Genomic DNA, 22,148 nt, shown 5'->3' with positions numbered 1-22,148 from the left:
ATTTGAGACAACCGGGTACCTAGCGATTTAGCAGGTTGGGGCCGGCCTATGACAGGCGCCCAACCCACCTTGCTGCAGTTGTTTGAGCCTCGAGCTCCAGCTCGTGAATGTGGATAGTCGCAAGGTCTGGTCTAGTGGACCAGACCCTTCAACCAACACGTTTACCAGGGTTCGGAGTTGGGCACCTTGCGGGTGGTCCGCGTGCCCAGCATTGGAAGGAAGTCTTTCTTTTTTTTTAGCGTTTGGGTTATAGCACCGGTCTGAACCGTGGGTTCAGACCAGTGCTACAGCTGGCTGGAATCATCTAGTTCATGGGCCAGACCCCAGCCAGACCGTGGCTCACTTGGGTCTGTCCAGTTTCCCCCTTTTTCCTTTTAGCCGGTTTTCCTTTGTTGGAACCGGGTGCCAGCCGTATGGTGTTGGGCACCCAAGCCATCCTTTGGCTGAGCCATTTTGGCACAGGTCTGAACTACAATGTTCAGACCTGAGTATGTGTTTGACAGCAGTCTGGTCCCATGGACCAGACCCCTGTCCAACCCCTTTGGCACCCAGACCCGTAGGGTTACCCGCGGCTGTCACCATTGGCAGCTTGTTTCAGCCCCAACCGAACCACTGTCGTGGTCTGGTCCAAACAGAGAATCAGACCAGATTCTCATGGTGGACTCAGCAGTCTGGTCCGGAGGACCAGACCTCCGTATGCCTATAGGTCCCTTGGCAGCTTGTACGCTACCTCCTTGCCGGAAACACACGCAGCCTCGTTAACTCCATCCAGTTGGCTGTCACTAGTGCTGACTTGTTCTTTTTAAGACTAGTACAAAAATCTACCCATAACTGAACCATAGTGTTCAAACTCGTGGATTGTCTTGCCCCGCACCCTTTCGCAATTCAGTTAGGGTGTTTGGCATGCGTGCACATGCCTCGGGGACACACATGTGTTAGATAACCTTATATATATATATATATATATATACATGTAGGGGGGGTGCATCGTTGAGTGTGTATGTAAATACGTAAATATATATATATATATATATATATTGATAATTGTAAGCCTCGTAACATATATATATATATAGGTTAATGCACCTAATTGAGTGTTTCGGTGCGACCGAATGGACATGTGACACTCTTGTGTCCCGTCCAAGTGTTTCCTCAGATAATTTTACACTCTGAACTGGGTATGAGTTCCTTAGTGTTATTTTACGTTCGTCTTGTCAAATGGTTCATTTTGGGTCCGCGGGCACGACACCTTGAATTGTGAAAAGCCAATGTAATCCCTATTAGACGGGTTAACTCCAGATTTCGCTTTTGACATGTATGTGTGTCGTACTCCTTGAGGAAAACACTCATGCTTTGGTTTTCGTTTCGATTGATTACGTTGAATAAGCGGATGAGCACTATTGCAATTCCACGTACTTAGAGACTACGTTGGTTACAAATCACAAACACTGTTCAATATTTTCATATCGGGTCCGCGGGCGCAGTACCCCACACCGTGAAAATGCAAATGTTATTCTCATAAGTCGGGAATATCCCAGATTTACTGTAACACGTAAGTATGTCAAATCAAGTATGATGGTCCTTCGTGTCGCGATTGCATCTTTCTCCTGCAAGAGCGACGATCCACCTTGGAATGCGAATGTAATTCCCATACATATGGGAATATTGTTAAATTCAATCTCAACACATAAGAACGCCAAATCATGAATTTCCCTTACAAGAATAATTTCATGTTATGTTTTAGTTATTTGAGTGATGAAATTGATGAAATCTCATATGCATAAAATTGTATACTTGCTTGCACATTTTCTCAGAAATAAAGTTGTATAATGCCTTTGTTCCTTGTGTTGTGCAAAAAGATAGAAAGCATGTGGTACTATTACACTTTGCACGTGGCACATCCTGACACTGGTACTGAGTAGTGCGTACCTCTGCTGGTATAGTGCTTGAGGCATTGGTGAGTGCACAAGGTGTACTTACTTCATGAAATGAAAAGACTGAAACTTGAACACCATAGGGTATGAATGAATATGATGTGTTTTGAACTTAGTTGGAGTCTCTGGGCAATGACCCTTTTTGTTGTGAGTGGACTCATATGTGACTATACTCTGAATTAGAAAAGAAATAATATGGTGTTGTGATTCGCTTTCACGAGCAAGGTGCTCTTGTTGGTCGCGTGAGACTAAGCACATGGATGAGCAGGCCAAGTCCTCATTTTGTGTACCCCACGGGGACCACAAGGCAAAATCCTTGTTGAGAGGTATGACTAAACAATGAGCCTAAGAAAGATAAACCTGCTTCACCCCATTCACAAAATGGTTCACCTTGGAGAGGGTGGATGGTACAATCCTGAGTGACTTGTCGTTACTACGACACGTGTTTGACAGGAGTCGTAGCGCCCTTTGGCCTCCAGTCACTCAGAGTCAGGGAGGTCGAGGTTACCTTTTCAGGACCTCACTACTGCAGTAGTATGGATTGCAATCCTTGCCTATGCGAGAGTTTCTCTCAGTTGCGTGCTGCTCGCATGAGGTTTACTCGGTTTGTAGCATCTCCGGTTACCACACTAGAATTTGAATAACAAACGTCGGGTGCATGTCTCACATAATGCGAGGTTTCTTCGCATACCCGAAGGAGTAACAAGAAGAACTTCAAGACTAACCAATCACAACTGACTTACTGTAGTTGCTATTTTACTTGTTCAGTAGTTTTTTCTTCAGTTACTTCACTTGTTCAGTTGTTACTTCAGTTACTTCACTTATTCAGTTGTTACTTCAGTTATTTACTTGTTCAATACTTGTTACAGTTCTGTTACTACTCCGAGTTACTTGCTTTACAGTTACTTCAATTACGTTACTTGTTTCGCTTGTCACGTACGCACTTATCTGACACAGACACATACACTTGTTAGTTTTTGTTTTTGCTTCCTGTTAGATTGTTATATATATAATGTGGTTGTTTCTTCACCACCTCGCAAGAGGACTGACCTCCTTTTATGAGAATGTAGGTGACAAGCAGGTACAGTGCTGATGCGACGACACACGGTGGAGGCTTGGGGACCCACACTTAGTTGCAGATCCTGTCCTAATGATTTTTGGTTTTTGGTTGGGATATATTCCCTATTTTTGGAGATTTTGTACTATTTCATTTTGTAAACCTTAAACTGTCAGGTTGTATACCCTCTTTACATTTGTGGTTGTACTTTTATTTACACTGTTAGTTACTTTAGTTGTACTCTCCTGTGGTCGTCCAGACTCGCGGCTTTGCCACCTTCTTACACCTTGTTTTCTATTGTTTACAGTAAAACATCTTTAAAAAAAAATCCTAGAAAATCTAAGGTTTTTCCAAAATCGGGGTTTGGGGCGTCACAAACACATATTGGAGCACCAAACTTCAAGATGTTTCAGTTTTACTTCAAATTCTTGAGAAGGAACAGAAAAATGAAATTGTATCATCTCCTGTTTATTGCCTTATTTATTGATGCTATAATTGTTTTTTTTCGTTTGCAATTTGACTAAAAAAGAAAATATAGTTTGTGTTCTTGTTTCATAATTTCTGATTTTTTTTACTAGCTAAGGCTTGTTTTTTTACTAATTGAGGCTTGTTTTTTACTAGCTTAGAAAAGGATGTGCTGAAATTGTGATTTTGGTGAAATCAGTTTTTTGCCGAGTGTAAGATGTAGTTTTTCTACTATGGACTTGGTTATTATTATTTTTTATAGTGATTTTAGATTTCTGAAAATCTGGAAAGAGTTAATGCGCAATCTGGTGAAGAAAAAATGGTGCATTGATTCGACAATGTGGTTAACCTCTTGTATTTGAGTGAGTTTTGCTTTATATGAATTTGGTTTTATGGTTTACTTGTTATCCCATACTAGTTGAAAATTTTGAGGCGTAATGTGAAAGATTGCATCTGAATCGATGTTTTGAAAATTTACTACGAGTTGGTGTGAACTTTGAAACAGAATCATGGCTACGAAGAAGTGGCATCACACCCTCTTTTGTTTGAACATGTGCACAATTTCTTGTTTTTATTTAAAGATGCAGTAACCTGTGTTCGAGTGTGATTTTTTAACAATTCTCTATAACACGATTGTGGAAGGAATGTTCTTCAATAAATATTTTAAAATGAGGGGCGTCTTGTTGTCTTTTAAAGTTTGCAATGCATTCATCTATAAAGCAAGTCGGTCTTTTATTTGACAATTTTGTGTCTGAGGGTGACTATTTTTTTGCTCATTAATGTATTAATAGCCAAGAGGTAATAGAGTTACATGGACCCACCAGTTACATGAGATCCACTACGTGCTTCCAAATATCTTTGAGGTCCCTGATGCCATCATTTTTTAAATCAATTCATTCTCTTCATGAAAACTGCTTTAATGTCAATGATATGTTTCAGTGCTACCTTTTTTATTTCATCATCACCTGCTTATTGTAAAACCATGCAGAGTTTGGTAGATGACTTGTACATGTAATCTACTCTAATATCTTGTTTAGCCATTCCTTCTAGGTACACTTGATTTTTGTTTTTGTTTTAATGGCCTTTATATGGGTATGTGTTGGTAGATCTATCTGTACCATTTAAAACTGAAACGGTCAGTAGATAATTAATGGTATAGCCTTATCATGGTCCATTCTTATGTTATTCTTGTAAACAATAAAAATTCATAAATTCTTCATTTTTCATTAGGTCTTTAACCATGATGACATGCTCTATATGCAGAAAGTAAAAAGAAAATTCTAGGCCTCCTCATGATACATCTTATTGTGGCCAAATCACATAAGTATGTTATGTCCAATTAATATTACACCTCTAAATGTTTCATAATTTTATTTTTCACGTGCACTATTTCTCTTTATTATTTGTTGCTATGATTTTTTTATTTTTTAACATGCACTATGAGCATGATTGAATCAATATGCAAGTTTTTTGACTACCTTAGAACACATATGAGCATGATTGAATCACATATAAAGTTTTTTAACTGCCTTAGAACACATATGAGCATGATTGAATCAATATGCAAGTTTTTTAACTGCCTTAGAACATATATGAGCATGATTGAATCGCACATAAAGTTTTTTAACTGCCTTAGAACACATATGAGCATGATTGAATCAATATGCAAGTTTTTTGACTGCCTTATAACACATATGAGCATGATTGAATCAATATGTAAGTTTGTTGACTGCCTTAGAATACATATGAGCATGATTGAATCAATATGAAAGTTTTTTAACTGCCTTAGAACACATATGAACATGATTGAATCACATATAAAGTTTTTTAACTGCCTTAGAACACATATGAACATGATTGAATCAATATGCAAGTTTTTTTACTGCCTTAAAACACATATGAGCATGATTGAATCAATATGCAAGTTTTGTAACTGTCTTAGAACACATATGAGCATGATCGAATCAATATGCAAGTTTTTTAACTGCCTTACAACACATATGAGCATGATTGAATCATATATAAAGTTTTTTGACTGCTTTATAACACACATGAGCATTTTGTTTATATTTTGTTTATAATTACTAACATTTTAGTTCTCTTGCATGATGTTGGAGATGATCAGCGTAAAGGAGCTGATGGAGGTATGGAGAGAGGGGTAGATCGAGAAAATGAAGAGGATGATGCCTCAAATCTTGACGACGATTAGATTCATGTATTTAATTTGTTTGTCATACTTGTAACTAATTATAACTTGGCAAAGACTGTATTTGGTTGTTTAACTTAGAACTTGTGTTAATTTTGTTATATCTGTATATGTATTTTTTGTGTGTACTTTATTTTTTATAAGCAAGTTATATGAATTGTATAACGAGAAATTTTTCTCGAGTTTCATATTTTAAAAAAAAACTTGATTTTTTTTAAATTAGCGACAGATATTTTCGTCGCTAATCCATCATCAATTAAACTCAGTTGATGGGTTGTGGACTTTAATATGTTGCTAATACATCGCTAAATTGTCGACCAGAATCTAGCGACGATTTATATCCAGATATAATTCATCGCTACGTTGTCGCTAATTAGCGACAGATATAAGCTACGGCTAAGTCGTCGCTAAGTAGCGACAGATAAATTCTGTCATAATTTAGCGACTAGGATTATGTGACAGACGCTATCCATCGCTTAACACATTAGGGATGAATTTTGTGACAGATAGCGCCTGTCGCTAATACACATTTTTCTTATAGTGGTAGGTGACACTAGTTGGTGTGCATGACCACACACCAGCAACAAAGACTGCATCAACGCAAGGCAAAACAACCGTTGCACGGGCAGCATGGGTGCACAAGCGATGCAGTTGGCCGGTCAGGTAATGCACGTGTTGCACATGTGTGTCAGTATCAGAAAAAGTTCCATGGGATTTAAAGCATGGGCTGCCCGAGCTTGGCGCCACTTCATGAAGTCAACGTTATAATAAGGGAGAGATTTGTAACTTTGATCATTATATAATCTGAAAACTTTGAATGAAATAGAATTTGCTTTTGGGCTCCTACTTCAGGAGATTGGCCTCTTGAAAAAAAATCAACTTCTTAACGAATTCTCGAATTTCTTAAGGAGATTTCACTTTCATCTCTTATTCTTTCATCTTCACAAAGGAGCTGGATCAATTCCTTGAAGATTCATCGACATCTTATTGAAGCTTCTACAGAATTCGGTCTACAGTCGCCCGATTGTCGACTTGCTTCCGACGAGACTAAGAGCTACATCTGAGCTCTAGATCGTCGTTCAATATTATTCAGCTGAGTGCATTTACTAAGTGTCGCCTTTCTGTAACTGTATCATTCTATCTGTAGTTTACACAGTTTGAATATGCAGGGAGGATCAGAACGTCTTGCAACTTCACTACTTACTCGTCAGATGCTAGTGCAGACCTGACGACGTATCATTCATCTGAAGATTGGATCATCCTTCGCGTGCCTCCAGTGTTGTTGAGTGCTTGTTCACTGCACTGACGATTTGGCCTTAGCTAAGTACATTGGCAGATTTCTCTTATTACTGCATTATTGTTTGAATTAGAAAATACTGCAAGTCTTCCTGTGACAGATGTTATGGGCGACGCGGTATAGCTGCAAAGATGATGATCAACTTCCCGATTTCTAAAGAACCTGCATCACACAGTTGAGTACATATATATATGTGTGTGTGATAGTTTAGCTGAATCGCAGGCTGTGCGCGCATCTTCGTCATGTGCTTGTCTGCACCTTGCCTTGTCTGGCGCCTGCATGCGCAATATCATGCAACGCATGTGAGCATCGCCTCTCTCTTAGAGTGCCTATGTGCGCAAAGTATCAATTTTGTGCCTACGCACGCAACACAGAGCAAGCGCCTACATGCGCTAGTCACAGCCAATGCATGCATGCACAAGTTACGCTCAGTGCCTGCGTGCGCTAACTCGCACTTTCCTTATGTGTTTAGTGCCTGTGTGCGCATATTTGAGTTGTGCCTGTGTACACAGTGAGTGCAGTATAAGATCTTCAAGAGCTGCCCAACACAAGTGACAACATCTTATCCACTTGGGATGTTAGGCAATTCAAAATTAATCCACTTAGGTAAGATAGATCCTATAATTGGGTCAAACTAAGGTCTTTATTAATTGAAAGAAGGTAATTTAGGATTTACCCATATTGCATACCACTTATCTCGGAGATGAGTATGTCACATCCCCAAAGATCAATCACTACAAGAAAAACTCTAATTAGCGATGGAAATTTAAGTCAGATTTTTTCCATCACAAATTTACGACGGATTAGCTAGAGAAAAATATTCATCGATAACATTCAAATTATTTGCGAAATTAGCAATGAAAACAATTTCATTGCGTCGCAACAAAACAATTTTATCCCAACTTAGCAACAAATCAGCGGTAGAAAGTTTCTGTCACTAATTAGCGACAGATTCGCGAGAGGATTTTTTGTCACTAATTTCTCCTGTAAAACCCTAATGTGAGCCCCTTTCTTTTTCTTTTTGTTTCATCCCTCGCCCATCGCCCATCGTCCGTCACCCGTCGCTCACCGCCCATCGACCTCCCCCTTGGACTTAGTCCGCCTCTCACCTCCGCTCCGCTCTCTTTCGCTCTCGTCATTTTTCTGGCTATATATATATATATATATTGTGTGTGTGTGTGATATATATCAAATCATTACATTCACCATGAATGCATGATAAATTAGATATTTTCTTCATCATAGCATTCTTATGATTCTCTTTTAACTTGTTAGGATAATATCTGTACCATCATAGGATAAAATGGTTGTAAACCGTAAATGAATGTAATGTAGGATAGTTAACAATAAGGTATCGCTTGAGAACTACCATATTTGTCGACCTTATTGATACAACATAATTTGGATGTGATATATTTGAGATTGTGTTCAATATGGTAATGAATGTTAAAGGGGAAACAAAGGATAATCTGAAGGCCCGTATAGATTTAAAAGTAATATATAAAAGACCAGAATTGGAACTCAAAGAGTATAATGGCAAAGAACTGAAACCAAAGGCAAGGTACGTGCTTGGACCAGATCAAGTAAAACAGGTATGCCAGTGGTTGAGACAGTTGAGATTTCTAGATGGATATGTCTGTAACATTGCTCGGGTTGTGAAGATAGATGAGGGACAATTATATGGGTTGAAGAGCCATGATTGTCATGTTATCATGTAACGGTTGATTACCCTAGCGTTCCATGATATGTTAGACAAACCTATATGGGGGTATTATTTGAGTTGAGTCGATTTTTTAAAATATTGTGTGCATCGAAAGTTGTAGTAACTGAGGTAAAGAATCTAGCGGATTCTGTTGTCACTACTATTTGTCAGCTAGAGAAAATATTTCCTCAAGCATTTTCCGATGTTATAGAATATGTGATCATACACTTGCCATATGAACTTAGGGTTGGTGGTCCTGTGCAATATCAGTGAATGTACCCAATTGAAAAGGTAATTTTTTTATTTTTATTTTTCTCTCTAATGCTATTGAAAAATTATTGTATTACGATATGTATATTGTTGACAGATATATGTTTGACATCAAAAAAAGGTTTGAAATAAAGCAAGAATGGAGGGTTCAATTTGTGAGGCGTACACTTTAGAAGAGATTTTAAAATTTTCATCTATGTACTTTGAGCCTCACATTCTAACACATTACACTTGCCCACCTCGTAATGATGATGGAGAACAAGTTATTATAGCTGACAAACTATCAATATTTAAACCACTTGAGAATGCTTTTAGCAGTTGTCAGTCAAGACTCTTGAAAGATCGAGAGCAAGATGTAACACAAATCTATATCCTTTTTAATTGCTCAGAGATCGACCCCTACATCGAGTAAGTATACATAATATGTTACACTAAGTTCTCTACGTACATGGTTCGGTAATATAATTATTTGTTAAGTGCGGACGATTTGATCTAGAGTTGCGAAGAGAACCTTCCAATCTCACTGATTCAGAATTACAAAAAGAACGTGAAAATAAGTTTGTGACATGGTTGAAAGAGTTAGTAAGGATGATGACATGCATTCTTTCTGTGCAAGCAATAATATGTTACTTAATTGATAGTGTTTACAATCATTGTTTATGCTTGTAGGTCCGTCATGGTGATATTAATGACCAAGAAATATGTGATTTACAAAATAGTCTGACAAAAGTTGTGTAATGTTAGAACAGATACATTGTAAATGGTTATCGATTTCATACAAAAGACTACAGTGTAAACAAGTCAACGATAAATAGTAGCGTGTGTGTCAAGGGTAGCAGTTATGGTGAAAATGAACTTGACTACTATAGTGTTATAGAAGAAAAAATGAAGTTGACTTATTTAGGCATAAATAACAGGGTAACTTTATTCAAGTGTCATTGGTTGGATCCCATAGCAACAAGAGTCGACAAAGCCTCAGGCATTGTGGAAGTGAATCATAAATCAAGGTTTGGAACATATGAACCATTCATATTAGCATTGCAAGCTCAACAAGTTTACTATACTTCATATCTGAATACAAAGAAGTTGGAAATGAATGGTGGGTGGTTTGCAAGGTGAAGTGTAAATTATACCCCGAGTATGATCAGTTACAGGAAGACAAGATTGTTGAAGAGGGTGATTACTATCAATCAGATGATATGTATGACTTCTCTTATGGTTACGATGTCAAATATGGTCTGCATATCATATCTCCATTGTTCAATGACACACGTATGAAAGAATGTGATACAAATGATAATCCAAATGATATACTAAGTGGATAGGCGCCCAATGAAAAAGAAGAGGATGAAGAGGAGGAGGAGGAAGAAGAATAATATGGAAGTCAAACAAGTGATGAGGAAGCATACTCGAGCTAGTGAAATACATTTTGTAATACATACCTTATGTTTGATGTGAGTGATTTAAATGATTTGAATTTATTGAAATGTATTGCAATGATTTGAATGTATTGCAATGTTTGATGTGAATGATTTTTATGATTTGAATGTATTGCAATGTTTGATGTTAATGATTTGAATGATTTGCAATGTATTGCAATAATTTGATGTGAATAATTTGAATGATTTGAATGTATTGCATGAAGTTATTTTCGATTTGATTATGTATTCATAAATATATAGAGTTGTGTAACTCATCCAAATAAAATTTTTATTTGTTATAATATGGTTCGTGGAGGTCACAGTAGTCGAGCACCCAGTGGTAGCCAATCTCAACCTTCATCTTCATGGGCTGCTTCGATAGGTATATCATTTAACTAATTGTATACTTGATTAGTTTAAATATGCATTGTGTGAATTTCTAACTCAATTTTCTATAGGTGATGTTTCGTCTGCACATGACCAACCTACACCATCTATTCATACACGTCACGAGACAACGTCGGATGCAGGGTCTTCTCAGTCTGACACACAACGACTCATTCAAATAGTATATATCGATAGTTGACCATAAGTATTTCATTGTCACTTATCCAATACTTATCTTATAAATAGTATATATCGACAGTCGATTGTTAATGTGTATCAATTCATATGAAACGCAAGGTTCGAGCCACAAGAAGTAGAACAAGAAATTAGGAAGTCACTACTGCAGCATCTTTCAGGATCGGTCACTCAATGGAAAGAGTACCTGAAGGAGGTGTTGGACAGATTATTATCCTTATCCATGGTATACAATCGTTTATCATAACTAATGTGTTTTATATTTTTTTTTATAGTCATGTGTGTTAACTTTTTGAAAGTATTTGTAGGTTCCGCGTCTGCGAATAAGGAGAAGGACATGAGGGTAGTGTGGTAGAAGGTGGCTGCCAATCGATTTGCCGACATGTTGCATAATATGAAGATTGCAGCAATAAAAGCAGTTGGTGGGATAAATGATCCACTACAGTAGAAGGGTCATGACCCTTCTACTATAAGGAGAGATTATTGAGATAGAATGTGCGACAAGTGGGTGAGCAATGAATTTCAAAACCGTTCAGCAAATGTTGCACAAAACTGTGCAAAAATGCCCAATGCCCATCTACACACAGGTGAATTTAGGACTTTTGGGAGCTACCAGAAGAAAATTGTAACTCATTAATATATATTGTCAAATTTATGAGTATTTCTGCATACTTTTTAATTAGTTTTTTTATCATTTAACCTTGCAGGAAACATAAAAAGGAGGCATTGTGCCTTACAAGGATGTGTTTGTTGAAACACATAAACGTAAGAGCACGACAAAGTTTGTATCAAAGAAGGCGAGAGCGACATCGGTATTTATTTATTATATTAATAAACATTGTAATATACAAGTTACTATGAATTACATTATCATAAACATTGTAATTCTTAATTCTTAATTTATATTAAAATCATTACTTTATAGAAGTTATATGAGCAGCAGATGATAGAGCGATATGACGATGACTCCACTCAGCATCTGCCTTTTGATCCTGCAGCATGGGCGACTACAACCAATGAACTAAAAAAGGGTCGTGTGTTCGGGTTTGGGAGTAATATGAACACCACACCAGTTGTTGCCTTCTGTAATCAGGGCTCTCAGAGTTTTCCCGCCAGCATCAACTTTTACCGTCTGATTGACCCTGCTATGACTTCAGTTGGTGTTTGTCAGCGTCTTGAGGACAAAATGTGTTACTTTTTACATAAAATCATTCGCAACCTTGTTTATAATGAGTTGTGAAACTTTTTTTGGGAAAGAGAAACTTCGTCTGAACTCAACATGAGCTCCGATGCCCGTCAGGTATAAAGATTCATGTAATTTATTTTATGTCGTTAGATTTCATGCTAGTATGTGCATGATTGAACACATATAAGCATGATTTCATCATTATAAAATTTCGTGACTGCCTTATAACACATATATGCATGATTGAGTCACTATGAAAGTTTTTTGACAACCTTATAACACATACAAGCATTGTTTCATCACTATGACAACTTTAGAACACATATGAGCATGATATTAGCATATATGAAAGTTTTTTGACTGCCTTATAACACATATATGCATGATTGAATCAATATAAAAGTTTTTTGACAACCTTAAAACACATATATGCATGATTGAGTAACTATGAAAGTTTTTTAACTGTCTTAGAATACATATGAGCATGATTGAATCACCATGAAAGTTTTTTGACAACCTTAGAACACATATGAGCATGATATTGACATATATGAAAGTTTTTTGACTGCCTTATAACACAAATATGCATGATTGAATCAATATGAAAGTTTTTTGACAACCTTAGAACACATATATGCATGATTGAATCACTATGAAAGTTTTTTGACAACCTTAGAACACATATAAACATGATTTTATCACTATGAAATTGTTTTACTGCCTTAGAACACATATATGCATGATTGAATAACTATGAAGTTTTTGTACTGCCTTAAAACACATATATGCATAATTGAATCACTATTAAAGTTTTTTGACAACCTTAGAACACACATAAGCATGATTTTATCACTATGAAAGTTTTTTGACTACCTTATAACACATATATGCATGATTGTAATACATAACATATTTATTTGACAACCTTATAAATATTATATGCATGTGTAAATCACTGTAACATTTTTTTGACAACCTTAGAACACATATCTGCATGATTGAACCACTATAAAAAATTTTGTCAGTCTTAGAACACATATTTGAATCCTATTATTGTCCTTCACTTTATTACTAGTCTAAGTGTCATTCAACCATTTACTTTGATTGCATTACACTAGGTGCATTGCATATAATTTATTTCATCATATTTTGTTTATCAATACTAACATTTTGGTTCTTTTGTAGGATGCTGGAGATGATTAGCGTAGAGGAGCTGATGGAGGGGCAGATCAAGATAATGAAGAGGATGATGCCCCAAATCTTGGCGAGGATTAGATTCATCTGTTTAATTTGTTTCACGTATGTGTAACTAATTAGAACTTAGCAAGGACTGTACTGTAACTTATGTTAACTTTGTTTAACCTGCTTTGTATATGTATTTTTTATGTGTACTTTATTTTTTATACACAGGTTATATAAATTGTATAACGAGAATTTTTTCTTGATATTCATATTTAAAAAAAAAAACATTTTTTTTAAAATTTACGACGGATATTATCCATCGCTAATATCCATCACCAATTTAAATCAGTCGATGTTTGCGACATAATTTAATCTATCGCTAATCCCTCGCTAAATTGGCGACATACATTAGTGACATATATGTATTCATCGTTAAATTTTAGCGACAAAATACATTCCTTTTGTAAAACCAAATTAGTCCTTATTTAGCGACAGTTTAGCGACATGGATTATCTATCGCTAATCCATTGTTAATTAGCGATGAATTGGCGACAGATAAATTCAGTCGCATTTTAGCGATCAGGATTATGCGACAGTCGATTTTCAGCGTTAATCCATCGCTAAACACGTTAGCGACGGATAGTGTCCATCGCTAATCCGCATTTTTCTTGTAGTAAATCCTGAATTTTGTAGAAAACCCATTCCTATATTTGAAATATATACATAATATTATATACGAGTTAGTTCAAGCTCGGCTTGTTTAATTTATACTTGCTATGAGCTTGAACTCGACTAAGCTTGGCTACATACAACAAGTTAACACTTTGGGCTTGTTCTTTTTTGTCACGAGTGAGAAAATAGATGCCGAGAAAATAGAAGTTGTGATTGCAATGCCCTATGATTTTTTGTTTATGTGATTGTAAATTAGGAACATGTAAACAGTAAAAGTTGCGACTGTGATTGTCAGTTGTCATTGTTTATGCTTCTTTTTGCATTGAAACTTGTAAAAGTAGATGACAAGGTTGACCACATATTTTTACTTTATCAAACTTCTACTTTCTCATATGTGACCAAAACAAACATGCCCCAACTTTGACAAGATTCAAAGAAAAAATAAGCAAAAACTAAAGCAACTACAATTCACAATCGTACTTTTTCATGCTTTACTATCACTAAGAAAGTATTGTATTTTTTATTTACAATTACAAGATTCAAGAATCACAAGGCATTGCAAAAATGCCAAATCCGTTTACCTTAGTTTACCAATCCTATAAATATGCACAACTCTCTTTTAACTTTCTTAAGAATAAGCCATAAAAATACTTAGTTGCAATTAAGTCAACTTTACTTTGAGCTGCTTTGACTTGGATGAAGTAAACCTCACTTTTTTCTTTCAATCATGGTGAATGATTAGGTTTTCGTTTATCTTTGACTTCGGTTGACAAGGTGAACTTAGAAGTTTTGCTTCATTAATTATAAACCGTGGTCATTCTCTTCAAAGTTATTGGTAACTTATTACTGTTTTACTTAATTGTTTGATGAGTAAATCTTTCCCTTTAGAAGTGGATCTACTAGATATATTTTGTGGATATCATTATTTGAATAACTGAATTTCATCATATATGCAAGGGTTTTCTAAGGATTTAAAACTTGACAGTTGAAAGCAATGCCGTTATCTAGGTGAATCAGTTTCTTAAAAAAACATAAGAATAGAGTTGAATTAAATTGTTTGTAATCAACATTTTGCCATCAGATGACACATCACACATGTCATTTAACAAAAAAAACTAGAAAGTATTAAACATTTTTTCAACCTCTTACAAAATATTAAAAATCCATTAAAAAACAAGCATTGAAATGACAGGTGAATCGGCAACAACATTGGTTGAAAACACCAAATTTTCATGATTATAAAAGAAATATGTTTTCATTTGTACTCGTGGACTTTAACACGATCCAAAGGCCGATTATCGACAAATGAACCATGTTGAATGCATCTGCAGCGTCAGATTGAGTCGAAACACACCTGCAGCTGTGATATCCTATGTCAATTGTACTCGTGGACTTTAACAAACATACATCCAATATAAAATATGACAGGCTAAAGTGGTTTTATAGTTCAAGTTAAAAATAGATGATATATTGCAATTCCTTTTTTTGTTCATATTATACCAGCTGAAAATATCGCCGTTTTCTTGATATCAGCAATATTTATGACATAGGTTCCCCCGATGATTAGATAACCGAACCTATTTTAGTGGGTTCAGACCCTGATACTAAGGGGTCAGTTTAGGGTCTAGTCGGGTAAGACCCGAAATAATAAAATGATCCATTCCAAGGTACAAAAATAAAAACCCTAAATTCCCATGATACTCTTGCGTGGACATGGGCCCGAACCCACTCGGTTATGTAAGAGAAGAGAAGAAGGTGGGCCCCAATCCCAAGGAAGTAAACCCCGATCTCCCCGGCGATCGAGAATATATGAAGAGAAACAGGGATAAGCCAAAAGTTTATAACGGTAAAACAACGGACCAAATTAAGGGTGAAATTGCATATGTGCATACTTGGCACAATTTTATCGGGAAAATGTCGTTAGAATAAATTAATTAAAACTAGTTTAAAATGTATCCAAACTGCTTAAAAAAGGGGAAAAGAAAAGAAAAAATCAAAATACAATTGGATGAGTAGTTATAGCCAATAAAAAAGTACCAGATGAGAACAAGATGAAATCGAGACATTTGAGAAGATTGAAAGTATCGTGTAGTTTGAAATATGGAGATATTTTGGACGGTTAGTTGAGGAGGATGACAGATTCGCGATATGTTCGAAAATATCGCAGCGTTTTTTGGCGGACGCTGTCGGGCTCTTCCGTCTATATAAGGCGGCACCAATCGTGCGCGCCCGCGCAGCCACTGAATATCCGGCGATCTCAGTCCCTTCCTGTCCCTCCTCCGATAATTCCTCGCCATCCGTTCCTCCCGATCGCGGCGGATTCCGGTGCTCTTGGCCGGACTCCCTCCCTTCGATCTCTTCCTCGTCTTCTCCCTCTCCTTCTTTCCCGTCTCACCTAGGGTTTCATGATCCGATCGGTTCCCCTCTCCCTGAAACCCTAAAACTCGCTTCCCGCCTGGTGAGGGCTTTCTTGGAGCTCTCCGGAGTCGCTTCTTGGTGAGTTTGATTGCTCCGTTTTCAGAATTCTCGGTTGCCTTGTCGGTTTTTTACGGTATCGTACTCAAAGTTACTCGAGTTTGTTTGCGCTACTGCTTGATTAGTTGATTGATTGTTTTTCTGTTTAGTTGTTATCTGCTTTTGTCGATAGACTGTGTTAAAGTATCGAATCGCTTGTTTCACCCTACCTCATTTGAGATATCCTACTGGTGAATGGTTACTCCAAATTCAAGCAGTTTCTGCTTGTTTCATTGCTTTTCGAAGTATAATTGGAGTTCCATGCTGTTTTTAGTTCGTTTGGTTGCCTAATCGTTAAATTTCGGGTGGAAATTTGTATTCTTTAATTAGGGGTTTTTCCTTGCATTATTTGGTGCGAACTTGTTCTGATAGATATCGATTACTTTCAGGAGTTAATTTTTGCGTTAAGTTGATATTTTAAAGGTTTTATGCATTGTAACTAACTGGGTGCTTGAATTAGTGATGTAATTGTGTTATGTAGATTGGGATTAATGGTGTCAGTGATGTGTTGTTTTGATCTGAGAAAATGTTTTGATTGTATGTATTGCCATTCTTATAGGTGGCGTATTGCAATGTGGGTCCTGACTGTGGTTCATAGTTGATCATAGTGACTTGGTCTGAAATTTAGTAGTCGGTTATGCAGTTCAAGGAATTCAGGCCATGTTTGATACGATATGCGGTGGGGAAGCACTGAGAAGTAGCATTAATGGCATCTGGTGGTCGATTTGATCCAGCTTCTGGCAGTCCGGAAGGCTCAACTCTTACTACGAGCTACTCCAATGGGCAGCGTGGATCATTTGCAGCCGGGTCTTTGGACAGGTCAAGCAGCTTCCGCGAGGGCAGTGACAATCGCATGATGAGCTCTGGTTCCACGACATTGAGGGGAGATGTATCCCCGTATGCAGATATGCCACCAATGACCCAGTGTTTGAACCTTGATTCAATTTCCATGGGTGAACAGAAGTTTACGCGGCTGGGGGAGTTGAAGAAAGCATTGGGTATTTCATCGAGCATGATGATAGAAAATGGCTTTTTTGGGGCAAAGCCTCTTCCTCTCCTGATGTTGGAGGACTTGAAGCGTTTCAAGTCTAGTGTTGTCGAAAGCTCCATGCGAGCAAAGTATTTACTTCCCCTTCCTGGTTAATATGTCTTTCTGATAAGATAATTATTGTATATCAGCACCCTAAACTCACTAAAAGGAAATGGGAAAAAGGAAGGAAGAAATAAAAGAACAAATATAGATGCAGTTTTTTTTTTGGGCCAACTTATTTCACTTGTTTGGTTATTTTAAGAATATTAGGTTTCTGAACTGTGTGTATTTCTAACTTATCTCATTGACCAGGGATAGAACAAAATTACTGAATGAATCCATAGCAAAGTTTGATAAATATCGACATGCTCTTTTGTCTCGGAAGCGGCCACGGAGTGAGGGATTACTGAATGAAAGGTCTAGTTGTTTGCTCTCTGGAGATCGCGCTACTTCAGGAACAAACTTGATGAAGCTAGGGCCACAACCTCATCAATCATTAAGCACTATGGACCTTATATCTCCACGATCTGATGATAGGGCTAAGAATATGATTCCTAATAGGCGCATTCGCACATCAATGGTGGATGTATGGGTTTGTGTTCTTTTATGTTCGTTGTGGTTTCAATAGATCTCTTTCTCTTTGCTTTTCTTGACCTCATTCATCCATGTTTGATGTTTTTGGTCACTTTCTGTCTATTTTCTGCTCACTGTTTTCGAGTATCTGTGATCATGTTCAGTTCCGGTTTGTGTATCTCTTGGAATCTGCACATTCCCTTTTGCTTTATCCTTGTGTGCTTATGATGTTAGGGGTTCTAATTGCAACCTTCTCTGCAAAACTCTAGTTATGTTGTTTTGGTTTAGTTGTGTTGCTTGATTTCTATTCATCTTTACCATTTTGGCAGCATTTCTTTTCTTGGCTTCTCATCACAGAAAGTTATAACTCTCTCTCTCTCTCTCTCTCTCTCAGAGACATGCATGCACACATGCACAATCTAGTGTACTAGATAGTCAAATACTATCTAATGAAAAAGTATTAAATAGGGGCAAAACTTGAAAATTTATATAGGAGGGGCTGGCTATATTTAAAAATATATAAGTTATATATATATACATATATATATATACATATATTATAAAAGGAAATAAACAAATTGCATAAAAAAGACTGTAGGCATTAGTATGCTAATCAACCTGTTCACCAAATTCATTGAATTAGAATCAACTTTGATACAACCCAAGAAAGAGAACAAATTATGACATATATAGCCTTTCCTAACCTGAGCTCTTTATATATTTAAATTATTTAACGGAGATCATTTATTTGAGTTTCCAAGGAAGAAGGCCATAGCCCTAAGTACTAGGGCTATCCAATCAGTCAAAACCTGTAAATATTTTAAACACTAGCTTTTCTGCAGAATTGCTAATATGATTACTTAAAGTTGGTTGAAAACCAATCATTAATTTCTTGGAGATACCTATGTTTGCAAATGGATTGTGTTTGGTCAGACCTGCAACCCAAATCTAGTATCTTGTTCTTGGATTTGGATTTTAAAATAAGATCCAAATGTGTATTTGTTTGGGTCAGATTTAGTCGTTTGTAAGCTTTTTTCTTTTTCTTTTTTTGATTTGGATCAATAGATACATGTTCCAATTCAGGATAAATGATATACATTTGTACTTTTTACATATGAAACCCATGTCTCTAGTATGATATAATATTCTTGTGCAAAATTTGAATCTAGATTCAACTCTATTTCATCAGATTCAGTTTGGATCTATATCTGAATCTTGTCCTGTTGTAAATTTGGATTGAAAAAGTACCATGATCCAGCCTGCATTCAACCTGTTTGCAGCTCTAGATGCAAGCTAGAAGTGAGGCATAATCAGATATACCAAGCTACAAACAGACAGAAACGGTTAACAGCCAAAGTCTATTATGTGAATATTCTAAAAAAAGAGTTCAGCAGTGAATGTATCTCAAGAGAACCACTTGAATGTAATTTTACAAAAAAAAAACATGAAGAAAATGTCAAAACTGAAGCCTGGAAAGTTGGAAACAACAAAAGCAGGTGTCACCCTCCCTTCGAGGAAATTATCTTTTCTTCTTTTTGCGAAATCCTTTTGTTGGGCTGGGCCCCTGCCAGCCCCCTCTTGGTTCCACTACTGGACCTTGCGCTATGTAAATGAGGCCTCATAGATGGTATTCTCTAGCTTCCTGTAGTGTGAAGATGCTTTGGATCAAGCTGTTTGTTTCTTGTAAAGGTATTCTTTTAACACATCATACCAGTGCCATCTACACCTTGACTTCTGCCATTCTTGATAAAACCTACTTCGACATCAAAATTGCTTGTGTGAATGCAGTAGGACTATCATGATGTCATTCATCTTGTCCACTCAACAGGGCCTTCACAAACTTGATAGGATTTACTAGATGGTACATCATTATCTGTATTTCCAAGTATTATGCTGAGGTATATATTTCTTGCTCTCTTCTTTACACTCTGGTTTTTGACAGACTGATGGGCGAACCAGTACATTGTCTCGGCCACCCAGTTTTTCTGAAAAAGATGGAGAGCTTTTGAGGACTACAAATGGAGCGCCAATTCAAGCTGAAGAAAAAGCTCGGGGTTTGGCACCCGGTGGTGATGGTTGGGAAAAGAAGATGAAAAGGAAGCGTTCTGTGGGCCCTTCAGTTAATAGGACTTTAGATGGCGATCATGATCATAAACGTAGTATGCAACAAAGACTTAACAATGAAAATCGGTCACGATCAGTTGATGGCCATGGTTTCAGGTAATACTTGCCAAGTTGCCATCATTATTAGAACATGCATTATTAAACTGGAAAATGTCTTTTGCAAGTTTGTTTAAATTTTAGCAGTTTTAAATTTTTAATCCCATCATTTTATAGCTCCTAGTCCTTCCTATTGTATCCATGATAACTTGATGAGTTATTATGCATTTGTGTAGTATTTCTTTCATTCTTTTGTTTATCACTTATCGTCAGTGGTCTTGGTTGGTAGTCTGCTGTTTTTATTATATATGAAATTTCCTCTTTTTTTTTTTCTTTCCTATAGATTTTTGGCAGGCATGTTAAGCATGAAAAAACCTTTCGGCTATAATAACTGATTTCAGGATGGTAAACTTGAGAAATAGCATACCAGTCCATCAGATATGGTGAGTGAAACAGATATCAGAGTGTGAAACTGAATTTGCTTCCTTCTTGGACTACAAAGCTTATGAACTGAAGATTTTGGAACATATCAAGAAAAATCCTAGTCATTGCAAGTGTTATGCTTTACCTCGTTATTGTGTTGCTTTATGCAATATGGCTTACTACATTGTTATGATGCTAAGATTGACAAGTTATCTCAGTCCAATTTGGAGTGATGGTTAGATGGTGACGATCTACTACTCTTTTGGAAGAAAGAATTTGTTTGTCCTTCTTATTAGAAATTTCTGGCATATTTAACCAGAGTGGGGAATTCGTCATTGATGATGTTAAAATGTATTGGTATATGACATTTGTACTCTCTCTCTCTCTCTATATATATATATATATATAGTGATGGGTAGGTGCCTGACGCTTTTTGTGCCTACCGAGCTTTGGAAAGATTGTTTCTATTTTTTCTAAAATCTGACCATACAGATGTGATCTACATGCTTGATTTTGTGGGAATTGACTTTTGGATCGTCCAATTCCAACACCAAGTTAGGTTTTTATAAGATTAAAAAATCAATGGTCTGCAATTTTAAAAAATATTCAATGCTTCAAAAATCATTTTTCCTCAAAAAAACATGATCCAAGTGTGATTTTCTAGCAAATCGATCATGCAAAACACATCTGTAGGGTCAGATTTTTGAAAAACAACCTGAAAACACAAGGATACAAGCTAGGTAGGCACAAAAAGCATCAGTTACCTACCCATTTCTCTCTCTCTCTCTCTATATATATATATATATTTTTTTTTTTCAGGTTATTTTTCTAAAATCTGACCATACAGATGTGATCTACATGTTTGATTTTGTGGGAATCGACTTTTGGATCGTCCAATTCCAACCCCAAGTTAGGTTTTTATAAGATTAAAAAATCAACGGTCTACAATTTAAAAATATATTCAATGCTTAAAAAATTATTTTTTCTCAAAAAACATGAACCAAGTGATTTTCTAGCAAATCGATCATGCATAACACATTTGTAGGGTCAGATTTTTGAAAAATAACCTGAAAACCCCTATCCAAGCTTGGTAGGCATGCGGTAGGCACAAAAAGCGTTAGGCACCTACCCATTTCTCTCTCTCTATATAGTTCACTGTGTATGTAAACTGAAATACCCATCAGGGGTATTTCAGTCTTTTCAATCTGTAATAAGTGTCAATCCATTAGGGACTGGCGAGTTTCTTATTTTCTGTTTTATTCTTATTTCTTTTTAACTGATGTAACATGTGATTGGGAGCTGATCCAACTAGCTGTTGGACCAACCCCAATGGTTACAAATCTAACCTTGCTTCTCTTGTGTTTGCCAAGCATATTTGAATAAGATCGTTATTGTTTTTTATGTTCTTGCTCTCCTTTGAGACTTTGTGTGTAGGCCCTTAGTGGCTCTTTGTATTTGGCCCCTTAGAGGCTCT

General features: G+C 36.6%; 1 protein-coding gene across 2 annotated transcripts in view; it reads left to right on the top strand.

Annotated features, from left to right (window-relative positions):
- Nucleotides 1-16,205: 16,205 nt before the first annotated feature.
- Nucleotides 16,206-22,148, top strand: part of LOC149848533 (uncharacterized) — a 43,355-nt gene continuing 37,412 nt past the window's right edge. Inside the window, exons 1-4 of one of the 2 annotated variants that reach the window (XM_089995956.1) lie at nt 16,206-16,470; nt 17,048-17,607; nt 17,831-18,104; nt 20,034-20,311. In XM_089995956.1, the coding sequence (XP_089852082.1) occupies nt 17,195-17,607; nt 17,831-18,104; nt 20,034-20,311 (965 nt within the window). In that variant the 5' untranslated portion in view covers nt 16,206-16,470; nt 17,048-17,194. Of the gene's footprint in view, nt 16,471-17,047; nt 17,608-17,830; nt 18,111-20,033; nt 20,312-22,148 lie in introns of those variants that run through there. The other variant, XM_089995946.1, reaches the window with a different exon arrangement.

This window comes from Nuphar pumila, chromosome 1 (assembly GCF_984573655.1).
Source record: "Nuphar pumila chromosome 1, dmNupPumi1.hap1.1, whole genome shotgun sequence".
NCBI lineage: Eukaryota > Viridiplantae > Streptophyta > Magnoliopsida > Nymphaeales > Nymphaeaceae > Nuphar > Nuphar pumila.
The sequence above is the reverse complement of the archived record's forward strand: the minus strand, read 5'-3'. Positions and strand labels throughout refer to the sequence as shown.